This window comes from Lissotriton vulgaris, chromosome 7 (assembly GCF_964263255.1).
Source record: "Lissotriton vulgaris chromosome 7, aLisVul1.2, whole genome shotgun sequence".
In the NCBI taxonomy this organism is placed as follows: Eukaryota; Metazoa; Chordata; class Amphibia; order Caudata; family Salamandridae; genus Lissotriton; species Lissotriton vulgaris.
In genome coordinates, this window is record NC_141695.1 from 270461531 (window position 1) to 270481226 (window position 19696).

The window sequence follows — 19696 nt, forward strand, 5'->3', positions numbered from 1 at the left end:
AAAGGTGGTGTTGAATAGTCAGAATTGTCAAACTTGTAGGAGTGTGAGGGTTAGTAGCTGTGTTGAAACTATAATTGGCAGCGCTGAAGGAGACATTGGGTGGTTCAATCGGACATGGACTCCTGACAGGGCCATGGCACTTATTTTAGACCAGGGAATACTGCGCAGGGATAGAAAATGACGACAAGCATGTTTGCTTGTTACCTTTGAGGGTATGTCTGATGTTGTAAGATGTAGCTGTGTGTGTTTGTGTGTGTGCGCACGCCCATCTACCAAGATGCAGATTCCTTGCCAATTGGTCCACAAGACTCAAGCTGTACCTCACTTGTAAGGCCTAATTAGTAGAATTGCTTAGGGTTGCTGTACTCCAATAGGAAGGGGAGCTAGTCTGGCAGTCTGCTTGCAACTCTTCTAATTGGAGAAGCACCACTGCTCATTTCCATGCAGCTGGTCTAGAGTGGTACAGTAGGCAAAATGGATGGACTGGAATTCAGTCAAAGACTCTCAGTGGCTGCGACGATTTTAAGCATTTCATTTACATGTTACTGTTTCAATGAGGCAGGCAGGCGTACAGCTCCATCATTCTGGTGCGGGCAAAGTTTAAGCAAGAATGGGAACTGGATCCAAGGTCGAAGAGGGGGAAATAAAGTAGGGGAACTGTGGGCGGAGAATCAGAGGGTGGGAATAACCCAAGGATTGGATCAGTGGGCGGAGCCAGAGGTGTGGCCAGAATGGTAAGTATCCCAATTTTTAGTATTTGTTTAGCATTTCACTGCCAAATTTATTCAACCAATGGATACTCACGATTAAATAAGGTTTTAATAAGTTATTGACATTAAAACACATTCACAAAGTGGGACTTGCTTCTAATCACAGAATGTCACAAATACGATAAAATGTGGCAGCACAAGACATTTGTTGCCGTGCCATGGAGTTTGTCATCAGTACTTCTACATTTTTCCACAACAGCAGTTCAAACATGAATGGCAAAATATCCTAGTTTGAAAATGATTTCCATATAATTTTGGCTCTGACATATTTACCTCATAATGCAAGATCCGCTGCATGATCTGACCATTTAAACTAATAAATTGTTTATAGCTCAAACGTATCAAAAGCTAATAAAAAAAATTTGACTTGTTTTGCTGCAGAGTGGATGACTTATTGCAAAGGTTGACTGATCACCTTTCTCGCTGTTGCATTTGTATGTTACAGAGAAAGTATAGGAGGCCCCCTAATATGAGGTCTGGGACCATAGGAATGAGAAGAAAAGTTACAATGTCCCTAAAGTCAAAGATGCCCGTCGGATTGATCACCTGGGATTTAGTACCCACTACACTTAATTTGATTTATAGACGCAACCACCAAGTATATATAAAGATGTTATCTAAATCACAACAAATCAAATATCTATCAATCTTAGACTGGAAAACAGCATGCAGTTATAACCATCACTCAGAAACAATTTCATGTGTATTTGTGACAGGTTAAAGCACTACAACAAAATTAGTTTAAAAATTGAACATGAATTTATTACACTTCTGGACAAGTTAAAATTTTATGGTTTTCATACAATTGTAGAATACATCATGTTTTACAAATATTACAAAATATTCCATAATAGATTAAAAATGTTCTTGAATACAAGTCGGCGCGGCGTTTCGGTTAAAAAACCTTTTTCAGGACCGTTTCTATAAAGAAACACAAAATTACTAGATAATAATTGAACATACACACAGTATCTTTAAGCATTTATCCAATATATCTGACTGTCACAAACTATATAGGAAATAGTTTTTATCACCATGGGCTGTAGCATCTAAATCCTACTGCTACACATTGCTATTATTGACATTTATACAAATCAGACATTTCTACAGTGTCCTATAGGTAACATTTCTCGTGCATGCCAGCTTTTACGTATACAGTAAAATCTTAGTAAACAATACTTTATACTGGTGGTTGTGCCAATAATCTTGTGGGAGTTGAATAAATTAAAAAAGTTCAATGCATCAAATACCAAAAAGTTATACTCCCCATTGTGGTCGGTATTAAATATGACCCAATGTATAGGCTAAGAGTCTCTTACCTCAAACAATATAAAAGTTTCTCACTCAGGTATTCATTCTGAGGTCAGGCTCGTTAAAAAGGAAGAGGTGTCCTGTATTGGGTCCACGCTCAAGACTACAAATATCCCATTTAATCAGTCAGGGTATAGTAGTAATTGATATTATCTAAAGCAGGGGTCTCCAAACCGGTCCTGGAGGGCCGGATCCATGCCATATTTTTAGAATAACTACATGTATCTCAATGGGGATATCCAAAAAATCTGGCATGGACCGGTTTGGAGACCCCTGATCTAAAGGGTCAAAGAAGGGAGGTAATGTGGATTAGGTCATACAAAAACCTATTATTGTTACTAAAATATACACATGAGTCACAAGATACCTTTTTATCAGGTCCGTCAATTTCTCACTGCGTTGGAGGGGCCACCGATTGGTATACATAAACTAAAAAAGTAAAATATGAAACAGGCTCTAATAACTCTTCTATAGGATTAATTATAATAGTCCGCATGCGCTTGCCCTATAATCCAAGGAACTCACCAAGAGAGGTGCTTGTTAAATCGCTGTAGCCGCAAGCTTAATATGCTTCGTCAGCTAATTCTAGTACTCACGATCTCTAGAACATCTGTAAAAGGATAAATCCATATTTCATTTTATAAATTGATTTTATGTTTAAATAAAAATAGGCATTTTGACTGCCTATAACTTTTATCTGCTCCTGGAGGCTTACTTCACTCTTAAGAGATATGTGGCATTCAGTGGAATGTTTTACACTGTTGGTTTAAAACCCATTATTTCCATATAAGAATTACTGATCATGGTCTGACTACCTTGGTTTATGGTATTCCTTACATTCGGAACCCTAAGTGTTAGTCGGTTCAGATCAATCCATATTTTCAGTTTCAAGGTTATGCTCTTTATCCTATACGTTTTGTATAAATAAAGCGGGCTGTACCGCGTAATTAGCTATTTATAAACCTATTGTCGACAATAATGTCTCTCGTATGCTAAACCTCAACTTTTAACAGTGGTTAGTTTGTTAACCTATTGCACATGTTGATACTATCATAGGGCAGTTTAGAATCACTACTCTCTATTAGTAAACTGAGTTCGACGTCAAGCAGCATCTAATGCGCTTACCTGGATTTAAAAAGACGACCTCCCTGCTCCTCCGATCAGTGTCTGGGGGTTCTGTTGTTTTCAGTGAAAGACCCCACGGACTAGTAAATTAGTCCTTAAATACACTGAGCTTCACTATTGGTCGATGTCAGGGGCCGTATTATTGGTAGTTGGATGGTCACGTGATCGCGGTTTACAGACTACCTTTCGTTTTCGATAAAGTTTAACAGTTAACAATATGTAAGTTGCATTTGTATGTTATACTGGTAATAGTAAGGCAAAATCTTTCCAGAGACTGTTAGCATGTGTACACATGTTAAAATAATAAAATATCAGAAAATATACTGCATTACGCTGCAGCCTTTTTTTTTAATGCATTATTTAGACAACACTGTGGCATAATTTTGTCCTCCTTTGCTGTATAAGTAATTCCAGTGGCCCCACAGCAAGCAGCACATGTTAAAAGTGCTTGTGAATGAAGCAGAGAGACTGTGAAGTTTGCAAACTTAGTGTGGTGTGTGTGCAAATCCTGCATTGCCAATCCCTGGTGAGTTGCAGCTACCACTTCTGAAACCAAGCCAATGGAGGTACCTAAGGTGAGGCAGACTTGCCTCAAGGGCAGGGCCGGCCTTAGCACTGGGGGTGCCCTGTGCATTAATGTTGTTGCACCCTAATGACCACCTCTGCCATGGATTACCTCACTACCACCCTTTAACAGTGCTCCTCAAGTCTCCATACCACACTCTCTCTCACATGCATTTAATTTGATTTACAGCGCCACTCATACCAGTGTAGGGTGTCAGAGCACCGATTACTCAGACAATCATTATGTGGAGCATTAGAATAATCAAAGACCAGGGGGATGGGGGGGGGACATAATGCTCTTATTTATACCTTGCTGTTTGTATGCAGCTCTTAGATGCAAGTTAATAGCTCACTCTTCTGTTAGGATTTCAACTTATAAACTGCAAGTAACAAAATGATCTGACTAAAGCAGTAGCACATTGACCTATTTACATTATGTGCACTTTGTGATCCGCATGGTACATTTTCTTTGCAGCAGGCACATTAACCCTCTGAGCTACCTTTCCATTAATCAAAACCTCCACTAGACAAAATGATCTCTCCCTAAGAAGAACATTAAACACCAGAGTCCTCATGACCTTTTTATTGTTGCCGACAATTGCTGGAGTCCAGGAAGGAGGCAGCAAGTGCTTTTAAAACCTTAATATAATTGCAAACATAATGCCTCCACCCAAAGTCAGCAACCGGTGCGGTCACACCGGTTGCACTGCCCTAGAGCTGGCCCTTCTCAAGGGTCCTCTGACCACAGTGACAGTCACTGTGGTTCTAGGCTGTGCTGCTTCATAGGCTTGCCCGCAAGATTGGAGGTTAACTTCAGTATGGATTGTTATGGACAAACCTTGAAGGTTAACCCACAATTGCCACTGCTAGGGTCCACCTGCTGGTGCTAAGACACCAGGGCTTCTAAGGTCTTGCGATGCCATCTAAGGTTTAGCATGGGATTGTGCTCTCAGGAGAGTGGTCTGGTGGACTGGTTAAGGCTGAACCTGGTTCTCGAGTTTCAAATTCAGCAGCTTTGGCCATAGTGCCACATCCTCTCCCCCACTGAACACCATACTGCCCCACTGAAATCAAACTGACACTGCCTTCAGCTACAACCCAATTGCTGTTGTCTATAAACACCTAGATGCAGCTCAATTTAAATGACGCACTAGACAAGAGCAATATCTGGCCTACAAAAAAAAGTAACAACATCCTGGAAAAAGCTAACCCTCATGAGGGAATGCAAATTTAGCAAACCATGTGTAATATAAGCAGGAACAACATGGTTACATTAAAGCTTTCACACTCCCTATTCAGAACTCAGTGAGTGCTTTTGCCTGAAAAGTTAAGTACATGACTCTGAAAGGACCGATTTCAATTTCCATTGCTTATATCCTTACGAAACGTAAGCAGTATGGTAAAAAAGACCACATCCCTGGAGACGGAGCCGCAGTACACATTTTGTTTTCCAATCCACAAATTGCAGTACCTCCAGGATTCGTGCACTAGTTGCAAGCCCAGGGAAAACAAAGACAAGAAAACAAAAATAGCGCTTCACTGGCAAACTCTGTAAAAGTGGCACTAATGTGTTTGAGTGTGAATAAAATCAATCTGGCCAGTTTGCTACCACTCTGTCTTACTATATTTAGTTTTTTTTTATATTTGTAACCTTTTATTCCAGATGCCGAATTTGGAATTAAAACATCAGAAAAACACATTTCCATCAAAAATGTTTTTCTTTTTTTGGATCCATTTCACAGGAAAGCAAAGAAAAGAAGCGGATAGTGAGAACCCCTTCTTGAAGTCACGCTTTTCAGAAAGGGAAGAACTGCTAGGCAGAAAGAGAGGGAAGAAGGAAAGAGTGGGGGTGGTAGCTGAAGTGGCAGAGCAGAAGTGGACACTGTATTTTTGTTCTCTGGGCAAGAACAAAGACATACGGCCACATGCATCATTGTTGTTGTTTGCGATTTCTTAATTGCAAAAATTAAAGAATCGCTATTAAGAAATCGCAAAAGGCTATGCATCAGGAAATCGCAATTTTTTTTTTGCGATTTCTCAAAATTCCTTAATTGCGATTCACAATTTGTGAATCGCAATTAAGGAATCCCTTCCCATTGATTCCTATATGCGAAGAGGCCCATAGGAATCAATGGTAAGTCATTCTCAATTTGCGATTTGCAATTTGCGAATCGCAAATTGAGAATGCAATTTCAAGGGTGCAGGAAATATAACTTTAAGTGCATTTTTCACACACATGCCCTAACGGCATGTGTGTATGTAAAATGAAACTTTCAAAAATGCACTCATGTGCATTTTTGAAAGTTTTCGCAAATTACCATGAAGGTCAACTTCATGGTAATTTACCTCTCCCTATTTGCGAATTCGCAAATTTAAAATGTTCATGCATTTCATTTATGAAATCTCAAATTGCTATTTCTTAAATGCAATCGCAATTTCAGAAATCTCAACATGATTGCGATTTCTAAAATTGCGAAAAACATGATGCAACCCAATTTTGTCAATTGCATCCGCAAACGGCTGAAAATTGCGATTCGCACCGTTTGCGAATGCGATTGTCAATGATGCATGTGCCCGATAGTCCTGTTACTTCTCTGCCGCCTGTCCTCGAACGCCAGGAACTGCAAGCGTTATTTATATACAATGGTGATATTCTTGCGTCCTGAGACACATTTTCAAAATAAAAACGTAGGGGAACAGAATCCTTGCAATTGAAGAAGTAGGAGCACGCCGTGCCCTGCCGTTCCCACCCACTTCGACCACTGGAACTGGTTTGCTTAATGGATAAGGTCTTGTTGTTGGGCGACGATAGGTCTACCCGGGATGTACCTGGATACAAGAAAATGGCCGCCTCAGTGCTCCCCTCAGGCCTCTAAAAGCCACAGTACATGAATGGTGATCACGACTGTCGTCTGCCCTTCTCTCACATGTCCCTAAAGGTTTTATATCGGAGAAGTCGAAAGAATCTGCAAACCTATGAGGGATTTCACCCACCGCATTTTTAAAGCACTGGCATTTCTGTTAATTCTGTATGGAAATGAAGCCAAGAGCCTGTCTGAAGGAGTGAGTGTGAGAACGAGCTCCACCTATGTGCCTGATCAGGGTTCTAAAATGACTTGGAAAGAGGGATCTCTAGTGAGATTCTTTTTCTTTGTGCTGCAAATCCGGCCATGTGGACCAAGCAAGAGTTTGACTAATTGTACCCGCAAATGTTTGGAAGGGCGCCCTCCTGTGTCGGGAATGTCCTTTTGAAAATGAGTCGAGGTGGGAAGACTTGCATTAAAACATTCATTCATATTGCCAAGGGTGGCAAAGTGCCTATCGTGTAAACGACTTTACAAAAGGTGTGCAGCCTTTACAAACTTACTCATTCATCAACTTCCATGTGAGGGTAATTTTTCGAGGTTTGCTGAAAGATTTATCGCACAGTACTTTGTTTGTTCCCTCATTTACCGCTACACTGCGGAGAAGGTTCTTCTACAAACCTACAGCCACATGCATCATTGTAGGAATTTGCGATTCCTAAATTGCGAAAATAAAGGAATCGCAATTTAGGAATCGCAAATTCCTATGCATCAAGAAATCGCAAAGGTTTTAGCGATTTCTTAATTTTCCTTATTTGCAATTCCTTAATTGCGAATCGCAAATAAGGAAACGCTTTACATTGATTCCTATGGGCCTATAGGCCCATAGGAATCAATGGGGAGGCATTCTCATTTTGCGAATTCGCAATTAAGGAATCTCAAAATGAGAATGCAATTTCAAGGGTGCAGGGGGGGGTCCATAGGACCCCCCCTGCACCCCTGGAATGTCATGTAAGTACATTTTACTCACACACGTGTCCCAAGGGCATGTGAGTGTGTGTGTAACATGTAAGTTTCAAAAATGCATTTATTTGCATTTTTGAAACTTTTCGCAAATTACCATGAAGGTTTACTTCATGGTAATTTTTTCCTTCAAAATTGCGAATTCGCAAATTAAAATTAATCATTCATAGCATTTAAGAAATCGCAAGATTTGCAATTCCTTAAATGCTATCGCAAACTGAGAAATCACAAAAAATTGCGAATTCTTAGATTGCGATACATGAGAAATAAATGATGCATCCCAAAAAGTGATTTTGGAATCGCAAACGGCCGAATTTTGCGATTCGCACCGTTTGCGATTCCAAAATCGCTTGATGCATGTGCCTGTTAGACTTACAACACTTCCAATCATTGTTTTGTTTACAGTTTACCATTAAAACGTTACAAAGAGATGTCACAAAATAGACTCTTTGCAATTCTGTACCCTTCCCATGCTGAGTGTCTTAGTGCTGTGTGTTCTCCTTGACCACTTCTGTTTTCGAGCTAAACAATCTTGCTTCTCTTCACTGACGTCCCCAAGATGGAGTACAGTTGTTAGGGAATGTAGCTGTGCAATATGAACTATGTTGAGCTTCACGTGCAGTGTTCAAAGTTATGTCTTACCACACTTTATCAATGTTTGCTTTTTTTACAGGGACTCGCGTTTAAATACATACACATATAGGTTTATAATTGGAAACGATGAAAATGTATTAACACATGTTAACTAAAAATATGCTATGTTCTAAACTGTCGCTGGTACATGGTTGGTTCCCGTTTTAGAGAAATTAAGTGTATAAAATCCTAAGGAAGGGTATATTCGATGGGAACTTTTTTGAAATCTGTTAGCTGAAAATACTAAGTCCATATCGAAATATTATTTCAGTCTAATAAACATTAACATCCTGTATAATTATCCGTCTCTCCCAATTCTTTCCTACTCAGGAAGCTGTCCACCTAACATGCATTACACAGAGTGCGGCTCTGGATGCCCGAAGACTTGCACGGACGGGACAGGCCCGCATCACTCTCCCAGGATCTGCACGCTGTCTTGCGTGAGCGGCTGCGTTTGTGACGAAGGATACGTCTACGAAAGCCTGGCTTCCAAACGCTGCATCCCTTCTAGTGACTGCAAGCAAACCTGCCCAGCCAATTCAGAAGACGTGGAGTGCGGCACGGCGTGTCCTCTCACCTGTGATAATTACAGGAACCCTCCTGTTATATGTACAATGCAATGTGTGCCGGGTTGTGCTTGCAAAACTGGGTACATCTTAGACAGTGCAACTTCCAAAAACTGCATTCGTCCGAGTGAATGTAAAAAGACATGCCAGGACCACGCCCACTATAACGAGTGTGGCACTGCCTGTCCACTCACCTGTGCCAACTATAAAGACCTTGTAGTGTGCACGCTCCAGTGTGCGGCGGGGTGCTTCTGTGATGAAGGGTATGTGTTGGAAAGTGCAGCATCTAAGCGCTGCATTCCACAGAGTGACTGCAAAAAGCCCTGTGGAGGCAATTCAAGCTTTTCCGAGTGTGGTACTGCCTGTCCCCTGACATGCGAGAACTATGACAACCCCCCTGTGTGCACAAGAGAGTGTGCGATCGGGTGCGTCTGTAACGAAGGGTATGTGCTTGAAAATGCAACTTCCAGCCTCTGTATTCCAAAGGGTGACTGTAAGAAGACCTGTGGAACCAATTCCAGCTACACAGACTGTGGCACAGCCTGTCCACTCACCTGTGATAATTATGACAACCCCCCTCCAGTGTGTACTGACCAGTGTGTTGCGGGTTGCTTTTGCGATGAAGGATATGTGTTTGAAAGTGCAACTTGCAAGCGCTGCGTTCCCCAGAGTGACTGTAAAAATACTTGTGTGGGTAATTCCAATTACACCAACTGTGGTACAGCCTGTCCCCTCACCTGTGCAAATTATAAGAATCCCAATCAGGCGTGCACGCTGCAGTGTGTCCCGGGGTGCTTCTGCAATGAAGGCTTCGTGCTCGACAGTGCAGCTTCCAAGTGCTGTATTCCAAAGAGTGACTGCAAAGACGCATGTCCGGACAATTCACGATACACAGAGTGTGGTACAGCCTGCCCTCTCACCTGTGATAATTATCACAACCCTCCACTAGTGTGCACAAAGCAGTGTGTTCGGGGATGCTTCTGTGAGGAGGGATATGTGTTTGAAAGTGCCACCTCCAAGCGCTGCATTCCTCAGAAGGAGTGTGAAAAGGCCTGTGGGCCCAATTCAAGGTACACAGACTGTGGTACAGCCTGTCCTCTCACATGTGGCAACTATCAGAACCCTCCTCTAATCTGCACATATCAGTGTGTGGGAGGATGCTTCTGTGAGGAGGGGTATGTGTTTGAAAGTGCAATCTCCAAACGCTGCATTCCGCCAACAGACTGTAAGAAAGTGTGCCCACACCATTCAAAATACACCGATTGCGGCAGTGCCTGCCCCCTGACCTGTGAGAACTATGAAAACCCTATCCGGGCATGCACAGACCAGTGTGTCCAGGGGTGCTTCTGTGAGGAGGGATATGTGTTTGAAAGTGCCACCTCCAAGCGCTGCATTCCACGGAAGGAGTGTGAAAAGGCCTGTGGGCCCAATTCGAGGTACACAGACTGTGGTACAGCCTGTCCTCTCACGTGTGGCAACTATCAGAACCCTCCTCAAATGTGCACATATCAGTGTGTGGGAGGATGCTTCTGTGAGGAGGGATATGTGTTTGAAAGTGCAATCTCCAAACGCTGCATTCCGCCAGCAGACTGTAGGAAAGTGTGCCCACACCATTCCAAATACACTGATTGCGGCAGTGCCTGCCCCCTGACATGTGAGAACTATGAAAACCCTATCCGGGCATGCACAGACCAGTGTGTCCAGGGGTGCTTCTGTGAGGAGGGATATGTGCTTGAAAGTGCCACCTCCAAACGCTGCATTCCGCCAACACACTGTAAGAAAGTGTGCCCACACCATTCCAAATACACTGATTGCGGCAGTGCCTGCCCCCTGACCTGTGACAACTATGAAAACCCTGTCCGGGCATGCACAGACCAGTGTGTCCAGGGGTGCGTCTGTGAGGAGGGATATGTGCTTGAAAATGATGCTTCAAACCGGTGTGTCAAGCAAAGTTCCTGCACACCCCGCTGTAGTGCCAATGCCCACTACCAGCAGTGTGGAACTGCCTGTCCAAAAACCTGTGCCGATGTTACACACCCGGTGCCCCGTCCATGCCCACTTCACTGCACGAGCGGATGCCACTGCGATGAGGGTTACGTGCTGGAGAATGCTGCTTCTAACATTTGTGTGAAGGAAAGCCAGTGCAAGAGCTGTGATGCCAACAGCCACTACAGCACGTGTGCCACTGCGTGCCCCCTGAACTGCCAGAACTTCAGGCACCCTCCTCTAATATGCCCACTCATCTGCCTCGAAGGGTGCATCTGCAACAAAGGCTACGTCTTCCAGTCTGGCCAGTCCGGCCCGTGTGTGCCCCGGAGAGAGTGCCCGGGTGGCACGGAGGACTAGGGCAAAGTGTGGCGCCTGCTAGCCTCAAACACACACAGCCCCTGGGACTTCCGGGGGGAGGGGTGGGACTCCAAACCATTACCACGGGAGGCGCTGGCTGAGCAGTGGAGTTAATGGCATCGAGAGCTCCTGTTCCACGCGGGCCGTAGCCTGGCTTTTATCCTGATGGCAACTTTTAGAAGAGATTTTTTACTGATGGTTTGTTTTTTGGGGGAGATCAATACCTTCCTGTTCGTTTCCATTCCAGCACGGTATTGAATCTGGAAATTGAGCATTAAATAATAAGCAGGGTGTCGTTTTCTTCAATTATATCAACACCATTTTTCTTTTGTAACGCTAATTGGTTTGTTTTATTATTGATCTAACCGCTTATTCTCACAGTAACGAGCACAGAAACGTGACTCCTCACGTTACCCATTCTTGAACCTACAATGTCTATCTTGCCCATCAACTGGTTTGTGGCAGAGATTCCCAAAAAGCCATCACAGGCCTTTGTTTCCCAAATTTCATTCTATCCTGAAGTCTCTTCACCACCTTCCCAACTCTTAGAGTTGTTCTCTGAAAGCCCTTTCCATCCTACTTTATTTTGTGTGGTTAGCCCCTTTCTGGGCCCTTTATCTCCCTTTTGCCAATGCTTATTCGTCCTATAGTCTTGATGTGATCCTTCGGGTACTGATACAGGTGGATCACCATAACCTCGCTTTGTTCTGTTTTATCATAAATTCCCTTATTTTGAGTTTGATTTCAGGGTTAGTTCCATCATTTGTATCTTTGAACCCATTACCCCAGGTTACCACATTTGATATAAACTGTATGTATTGTATACAGATGTGTTCCTTGAACCTAACTAATTTAACACATTAATCTAGCATGAATCCCTACTCCTTGGCCCTGTTTCTTCTTCTAGGAGCTATGGTAACATATACAGCACAACCGATAAATGCCACCTCCACATGATACAGTGCCACTGATGCAAAATCGGGCAATCTTACTGAAAAATCTCTTTTCTAAACTTTAACCCCCTGAACCTGGGATTGAGCAACATGACAAAGGAGGTAGCATGCCTTTCACATCAAGAACATTTTCTTTCAAATGATCCCTCATTTTAATTAATTTGAGTACTTTTCCCACTCATTTGAGGTCTGAATACTTTAATTGTTTTAACACTTAACTTTGGAACATTTTATTGTAATGCAACAAACTTTTGTTTCAGTGTGACTTAGCTTTATTCTTCCTGCTTCCATGCCAGTGGTCTTCATTTCACTAATCGTTGAGTTTGTTGGGACAGGAAAAACATCAGTGTGAATGCGATAGAAAGAGTTGAGTGGTATAGGCTGCTCCGTTAGTGGATGAACTTATTAAAATGTGTATTCCCACCACGTGCCATGGAATGCAAGACTCTGCCCAGCCCAGTGTGGGAGGAGGTAGTGGTGTTCTGAGGAGGCGCTAGCACAGCAGGAGCCTCCTATCTGGTGGGGTGGGGTGCACTCTTCTGTGACACCCCTAAACCATCAGAATTTATAGAGGAAAAATAATGGGTTAAATGCTGCCCTGGCTGGGTACCCCTAAATGTGAACAGAGAAATGGTCTGCTTCACATATATCAATACATCCAATCCTGAACATTCTCATCTGGGACCAGGCTCTCCTTGAGTGCCTACATACATATATTTAGGGAGGGTACATTTTTGTCCTACTTTACTTCTTGCCTGGGAGTTGTTGTACGTCAAAGGGTCCCACCATGCAGCTAAGATGCGTTTGGTCAGTTTCAATGTTGTATTGTAATCAATGTAATACACAAGTTATAAATGTGTGAATTTGGCTGTATATGTGCATTTTATTTCAATTTATTCATGTAATTTGAATAATAATCACGGTCAAATATTCTTGTTTGTATATCCTTCGAATTGCTCTGGCGTTGTTGCCTCATATCTACAATGTTAATCCTTTCCACGATGAGGACACCCTAAACCGACGCTCCCTTCTAGTTCAGTGTTCCAATCTGTTTTTTATGAATATTTTGATTACTGGAATAAATATACTTTAAAGCATTGTAAATTGTAAATTGTTGTGTCTTGTAAAGCGCACTGCTACCCGGAGGCCTCGTAGCGCTATAGACCGCTGGGGAACCCGTCCTGGCTTTCCCTGTGAGATAGTCTCTCCTGGGGGTCTCCAAGGTGAAACCAGGCATCCCCGGCGTTTGTGTGGGGCCGTTGTGGAGATGAGGCAAGCTAATGCCCAGAGTTGCCGAGTGTGCTCCCTGGTCGGAGTAGGCACCGATGCGAGAATTATCAGTCCGCTGATCCTGGTCCAAGACCCTGCCGCGTCGGGAATCGAACCCTGGTCCCGGGCCGTTCTCTGCACTCGGGTCTGCCGCCTCTAACCAGTGAGCCACACCTCTCCACATTCATTCTATGTTCAAGTGTTTCTCAATGGCTTTTATTATCCATATTGTGGGGTTCGAATGTGAAATTGTCATCACCCAGTCACGTGATATAACCTTTAATGATCTCTTAAACATCGAGCAGTAAATTACCCACCAGATTCTTAAACCTATGAACTGCAGCTGAAGCTCCGCGCCTTTTAGTATTCCTCCTTTCTGGTGAGGCAGACAGCTTTTAGTTGTGGCACAGTGTAGGTATCAACCCCTTCCTCTTCAAATTTGATACCCACAGATGCATTGGATGCTGGTTTACTCATGGAGAAAATTGGCAGGTCTCAAGATGCAAAAATTTCCCAGGAAAAAAAAACTACAAGTGTACGTGGTTGCGTAATAGTCTTCTAAATACTAGTGTACACAAATCTGTGTGCAAGTCCAGATCCTCACTGCTGACCACTTATGCTAGAAATGGGTGTCTCTAGTTGGTAGAGGTAGGTACCTTTGTCCAAAAAGGGACCCTTGCTTCCAGTCAGGGTAAGGGGGATACACTTCTAAAATAACCCCTGCTCACCCCCTTGGCAGCTTGGCACTGACATACAGGCTTATCTCAGAGGCAGTGTGTAAAGCATTTGTGAACACATACAGTAATATACAATAATATAGTGAAAACATTACAAATGAACACCACACCAGTTTTTGAAAAATAAATCTCTATGTAAACTAAACCAGACCAAAACGACAAAAATCCACAATACAGTATGGTATTACTAAAAAAACAGTGAAATAAAACATTCACTCAAACATGTAATGTTTATCATATAGCAATTTACATCAGACTGGGGAAGGATGGAACTGACCAAGACACTGTAGACTAGTATTAGGCTCCCATTCAGCTCCTAAAGAGTGAGGAACCAAACTGAGGCAAGTGAAATATTTCTCATAATAACAATTAATATTCTTAACCCATGCGTTCCTGTGTATCTTTTCCCCTCACAGATTACTGTTCTGGTACTTAGCTTGTCAAGTACTCATCAGTGCAGCCTTTCCTGCCCTGTTAGTTGTGGGTTTTTTTTTTTAGGGCCTTACGGCTGCAAAGTGTGCTGCCATGCCATTTGCTTCTTTGTAACTCATGCTGCGCACTTTTTTATTTTCACTCTACCAGGGCCGTACTGGGAACTGAAAGCAGCCCTGGCAAATTTTGGCAGACCAGCCCCCGCCCAGCGCGCTTATCAAGCGAGCGCAGCGAGCGAGCACGACCACTAATAGGGGTGTTTGGGGGGGTTCTCCCCCCACGAAAATTTTAGAAAAAGACAGACCAAAATGGTGTATTTTACAGCACATTTTTCATTACATATTCAATTGTATCAACTTTCAAATCACAGTAAATAGTAGATGATGACCTTAAAGAGCACCAGGTTATCCACCCAGTCATATGTACCCATAGACAGTCTTTCAGAGCGCACCAAAAATAGACACAAGTAATGAATCAGAGAGAACAAAGTAAAAGTGAGACCAACTCCCACTACTAGGGGGAGTTTGGGGGCTTGTCCCCCCAAGAAAATTTTGGAGACAGAAAAGACAAAACAAAGCATTTTTCAAACCATTTCTCATTGAATGTTTACTACAGGAGAGAGTTTACGAGTGTGTATTCTTTAAATTTCTTTTAAACTATTCTGAGTGTTATGTGACGCAGATTAGCAGATACGCATGTCCATTTACTTCGAGGAGTTAATAATTGGCATAGCACTCCATCACTAGCAGCAATGAAAGTCCCTGATGTGCGCTGCATGCACCAAAGAAAGTACAAACTGCTCTCAGATAAATGGGAGGCCTCAGTCAGACCACATATATTTTACCATGGATCGGGGATATGTCCACAAGGATTTCAGACGCCTGCATGGGATGGTACCAGACTTCACAACTGATATAATTTTCTATGGATTGATGTGTACACTAGCATCCATTCTGGGTCACCCAGATGCCATGCTAGTCTACACATCACAGCTGCTGCTCCGGTTCTCATATGATAGCCTAGAGCCAGGCCAGCTAATAGTCCAGTATCCTTATAAAAAGTTGACAGGGGACTCCTTAATATTGTAAACTGGTACTGCAGTCAATTCATAAAGGGTATATCATAACCTGTTCAAACTAGAATACACTGCTTGCACTTTTATCATAAACAGCTCAATATATGACTGGATTTGCCCCGCCATACTGGCAAAATGACCAGGAAAGACGTTAGATAATTTCAGACACAGCACTACTTGTTAAAGCGGTGTCGGTCTGAATTATAGGCAATACAAAAGATTTCATAGGGTAATCTAATATTTGGCCGAGCCTGTCCTGGACCTTTTAAGCTCTCAGGTCTTAAATGCTTTGAAATTCCAAAAACCATACTTTGTAGTCACCAAAATTGTGCAAAAACTTAGTTTTCAATCTGCTGGTTGGGATCAGCGAATTATGGGGCAAACCTAGGAGGCATAGGACAGATGAGTGAGACGGACTTATGTCGAGTTAGCATGTTCACTTAATGTGCAGGTTTCAATCTACTTTCCACAGGTTTCAGTCTATACTGTGTAGTAACGCACTAAGGAGCTGGCACTTGGGTCAGTCGCAGGTGGACATCACTTGCAGCTCCAAGTCTATGTATCCTCAGATACCCATTTGAAGAGGGTGAAGATAGAAGAGGGTGAAGAGGAGATGGGATTTAGAGAGTGCATGGCAGCATGTTAGGAAATGTTTGTGCATTGAAAGGAGACTTTACATACCAGGGTTTCTGGTGTGGCTCTATATTTGTACATACCGAGATGATGTGTATTTTGGCCTGACAGTGGTGCTGGACATACCTGGGAAATATGTTTAGCATTAGATCATGTCAGCATGCACTACTATTTTGATTTTTTTGTATGAAAGGAACCTCCACAAATAATGGCTGCTTTCATAAAATTGTATCTTAAAGCCGAACGATTATTGACCGCAAACAGTCAAACAAATGTAACTTAAGGATGGCTCCACAGTGACTTTTTTAACCAGGGCACAATTGGAACTTTAGTGATGCTAAAGGAAACTTTTAAAATCTGATTTTAATTTCAGTAGAATTAAGATCTTCTAACGTTTTTATCTGTGTAATATTCCATGTTTTTTATTAACTGAAATAAATGTATCTATCTAAAAAAAAAAATACCTGGGCAAGAGGGAGCCAGGAAGGATTGTCCAATGGCTGAGAATGTTCAATTCTGGTTCAACAATGCTTCACACACCAGAGGAATCTGGTTTCTGGTATGATTTCTATATCTGCACATTTTGTTTTATGTCATGACAATGGTGATTTACAGTTTTAAAATGTTATGATAGTATGTCCTTGTCATACTATGTAAAGTGGGCACTGTCACTTGGATGTATATGCAATCTGATGAGCAAGTGAGCCCTGAGATATACTAATGATTAAACCTTGCCAGTTGCACCACCCTGAACAGGAGCTCTAGTAGCTTAATCTGCCGCTGACTCTGTGAGCTTTCTCACTTCACAATTAGCAGCACTTGCCGCTTTGAGGATCAGTGATCAACTTCACAAGCTGAGAGTATGAGAAGTACTCTGTCATGCAGGAATAATAACCCTAGCAGCCTAAAAGAATTTTGGATGGTGTGTTTAGTGGCAGAGGAACAGTGGTGGACAGTATATTCTCTGACATACACTTTTATTCTTGGAGCTTGTGATTTTTATTCCCCTTTTATTTGGAGGGGACATTGCCTGAGATAGGCACTGCATCGCCTGTAGCAACCACAATATTCTGATTTCCATCCATTTGTTTCTGCAACAAAATTTCTTTATGGGCATATCCGTGTTCGCTTAGAAGGGATTTTGCTACTCGGTGGTCTGCTAAACCTAGAGCTATTGGGAAATTTTATTATTTCTCTTTTCAGTTCTTAAAACATTTTGCTTTTCAACAGCTTGTTACACAAGCATTGGCATAGCCAGTAGGTCTTGCCTTTGGAAACTTGTATGCATTTAGCCATGCAGCACATTATCCTGGGTGCTACAACACCTACTGATACTTCACGTGCCACTGGAGCCTGACCTGCATGCCAATAAAGGCCTGGCTTGTATGGGACACAAGGGGTGAACAAGCTGTCCGGTACTACACTATGGAAGACATATAAAGAATATGAAAGCCTGGCAGTTATGCTCATGAAAACGGTGGAAATGTACGCTGAACTCACTCCCAAGGTATCTGAGGGGATATTAACCTCAAAAGAGTATATCAATTATATCTTCTACCAACCCAAGGATCACATAATACACATTGGGTTGCACACTCCCAAAGGTGGAAGCCCTAACAGTGCTTGTGGAGAATGGGTCACTCACACTGTCCCCAAACCTCCATAACCAAGTAACACCAGCTCTCAGTGCATGAAGCATTTCAAGGCGTCCTGTGGCACCGTGATCTCCTGGGAAACTGAGGTGAAAAGCAGATACAGCCTGGGACGGGAGCCATGTTTGGAGCAAAGATGGGCACGGATTATTGTGATGATAACAGTGCAATAGTGGTAAAAGTGAAGACTAAACGGATATCAGATACCGTAGTATCAGCTCCCCGTGTCAAAAACAGATAAAAGTTAATGAACTCTCACCCTAGATGTATTTCAAACTATTGCTAATAATACTTCGCCGTATCTCAACCTCAGAATTTGTTATTGCAGACAGCAGTGGACGACGGAAGCCTGCTTTTAATTTGCATTTATTCAAGCAAGCTTTGCTGCAGCCACAAAGTTGTCAATCTAAATTGGCGTTTTAGTAATTACTTGTTGCATTGTTTGCTGTTGGATGGAACTGCATCTTTTGAAACAATTGTTATTTCTGCTTTACCGAAAAGGAAAGAAATGCAAGTTACAGCTTTAACTTCTGCGCTGTGCACATTGAATGTGATACTACTCACGGCATTCAGCAGTAATCTTTTACACACAGAATGCACCAGAAATGCTATTACAAATGCCTGCTTTGCTTGGGTGACAATAGGCAAAATACAGTTGAAGTCATCAGGTAGCAGATACAATTCTGCAAGAAGGGCACAGAGGATATTTATTCTTCTAATTTGATCATCGGATGTCCGAGTGCTAATATATGCTATTTAGACCTGTCAAGTGTACCGTACCACCTTCAGCATGTCCTCGCTGTGCACTTTTTAGGTTGTGGCTTTTGCTAGCGAAGGGAGACAAACCATGTGCGCGCACAGACAGGCGATGTGCACGTGCATGGTGTCTCCTCTCTGCAAGCAGATAAGAAAAGTGTTCATGAAGCAGATGAGCTGCGGCGCACAGGCATTCCAAGGGTGCCTGTTCCGAGCACTTTCCTTTTCTCTTATTTGATGGGCCATTACTCATGTCTTCTGTTTCCTGCCCTCACTACCAGGGCCGGACTGGCTACCGGGCATTTAGGCATTCTGCAGAGCTGGGGTCTGATGTCACTGCGGTGGGGGCTAATTTCGTAGATGGAGACCTGCGTGTGCTTCGAAATCAACAATGCAAAAAGAATTTCGTTTTGCTCACGCAGGTCCCCATCAACAAAATCAGACCCCAGCTTGGCAGCATGACAAAACGCCTGGTAGCCAGTCTGGTCCTGCTCGCTACTCTACCCCCCCACCCCACTCTCTCGGCAGTTCCTCCCCTCCCCGCTGTGTGGGGCGCAACAGCGACAGCTTGTTTAAGCAAAGCAGTAGAAGGCTGTTTTTAAACATTGAAAAGTGCACACCAGACTTAAGCATTACAGAAAAACTCCAATGTCGACTATTAATGGACAGACAACTCCACCAGCACAAATGCATAGTTTCTTGGTAAAAATCACATGGATAACCAGTGGGAACAGCCTGCAACATAGGGTCTTTTAAAAGTCACGCCCATTTTAATTTAACATGGTCATGAAATTGGGAGCTGTGTCAATTCTTGTTTTTCTCTGTCATTCCTCCTTCATTCTCAACCCCATGCCTCACAGACACTGTTTGTGCTGCAGTGCTTGGAAGCAGCTTCTCAGCACCGAGCACTATACAAAATACAAATACATCATTTGATGGAATGGAATCTTAATGTCAAAACAAAATTCTGCACATGTGGATGCGTAAGAAAGCAGAAGACCAAAGTGACACCTTTCTCTTGAGCGGTAAACACATGTAACCTACACT

The 19696-nt window shown here is 42.7% G+C and overlaps 1 protein-coding gene across 1 annotated transcript; it reads left to right on the plus strand.

The window, feature by feature from the left end:
- The first annotated feature begins 8541 nt into the window (after positions 1 to 8541).
- On the plus strand, positions 8542 to 13192 carry LOC147701368 (zonadhesin-like). The gene has a single exon (XM_086930065.1). The coding sequence runs from the start codon at positions 8578 to 8580 to the stop codon at positions 11140 to 11142; it is 2565 nt and encodes an 854-aa protein (XP_086786191.1). The 5' UTR covers positions 8542 to 8577; the 3' UTR covers positions 11143 to 13192.
- The last annotated feature ends 6504 nt before the right edge of the window (positions 13193 to 19696 follow it).

Excerpts from the sequence above, each read along its gene's own strand:
- LOC147701368 (XM_086930065.1), top strand. The coding sequence starts at position 8,578 with ATGCATTACACAGAGTGCGGCTCTGGATGCCCGAAGACTTGCACGGAC.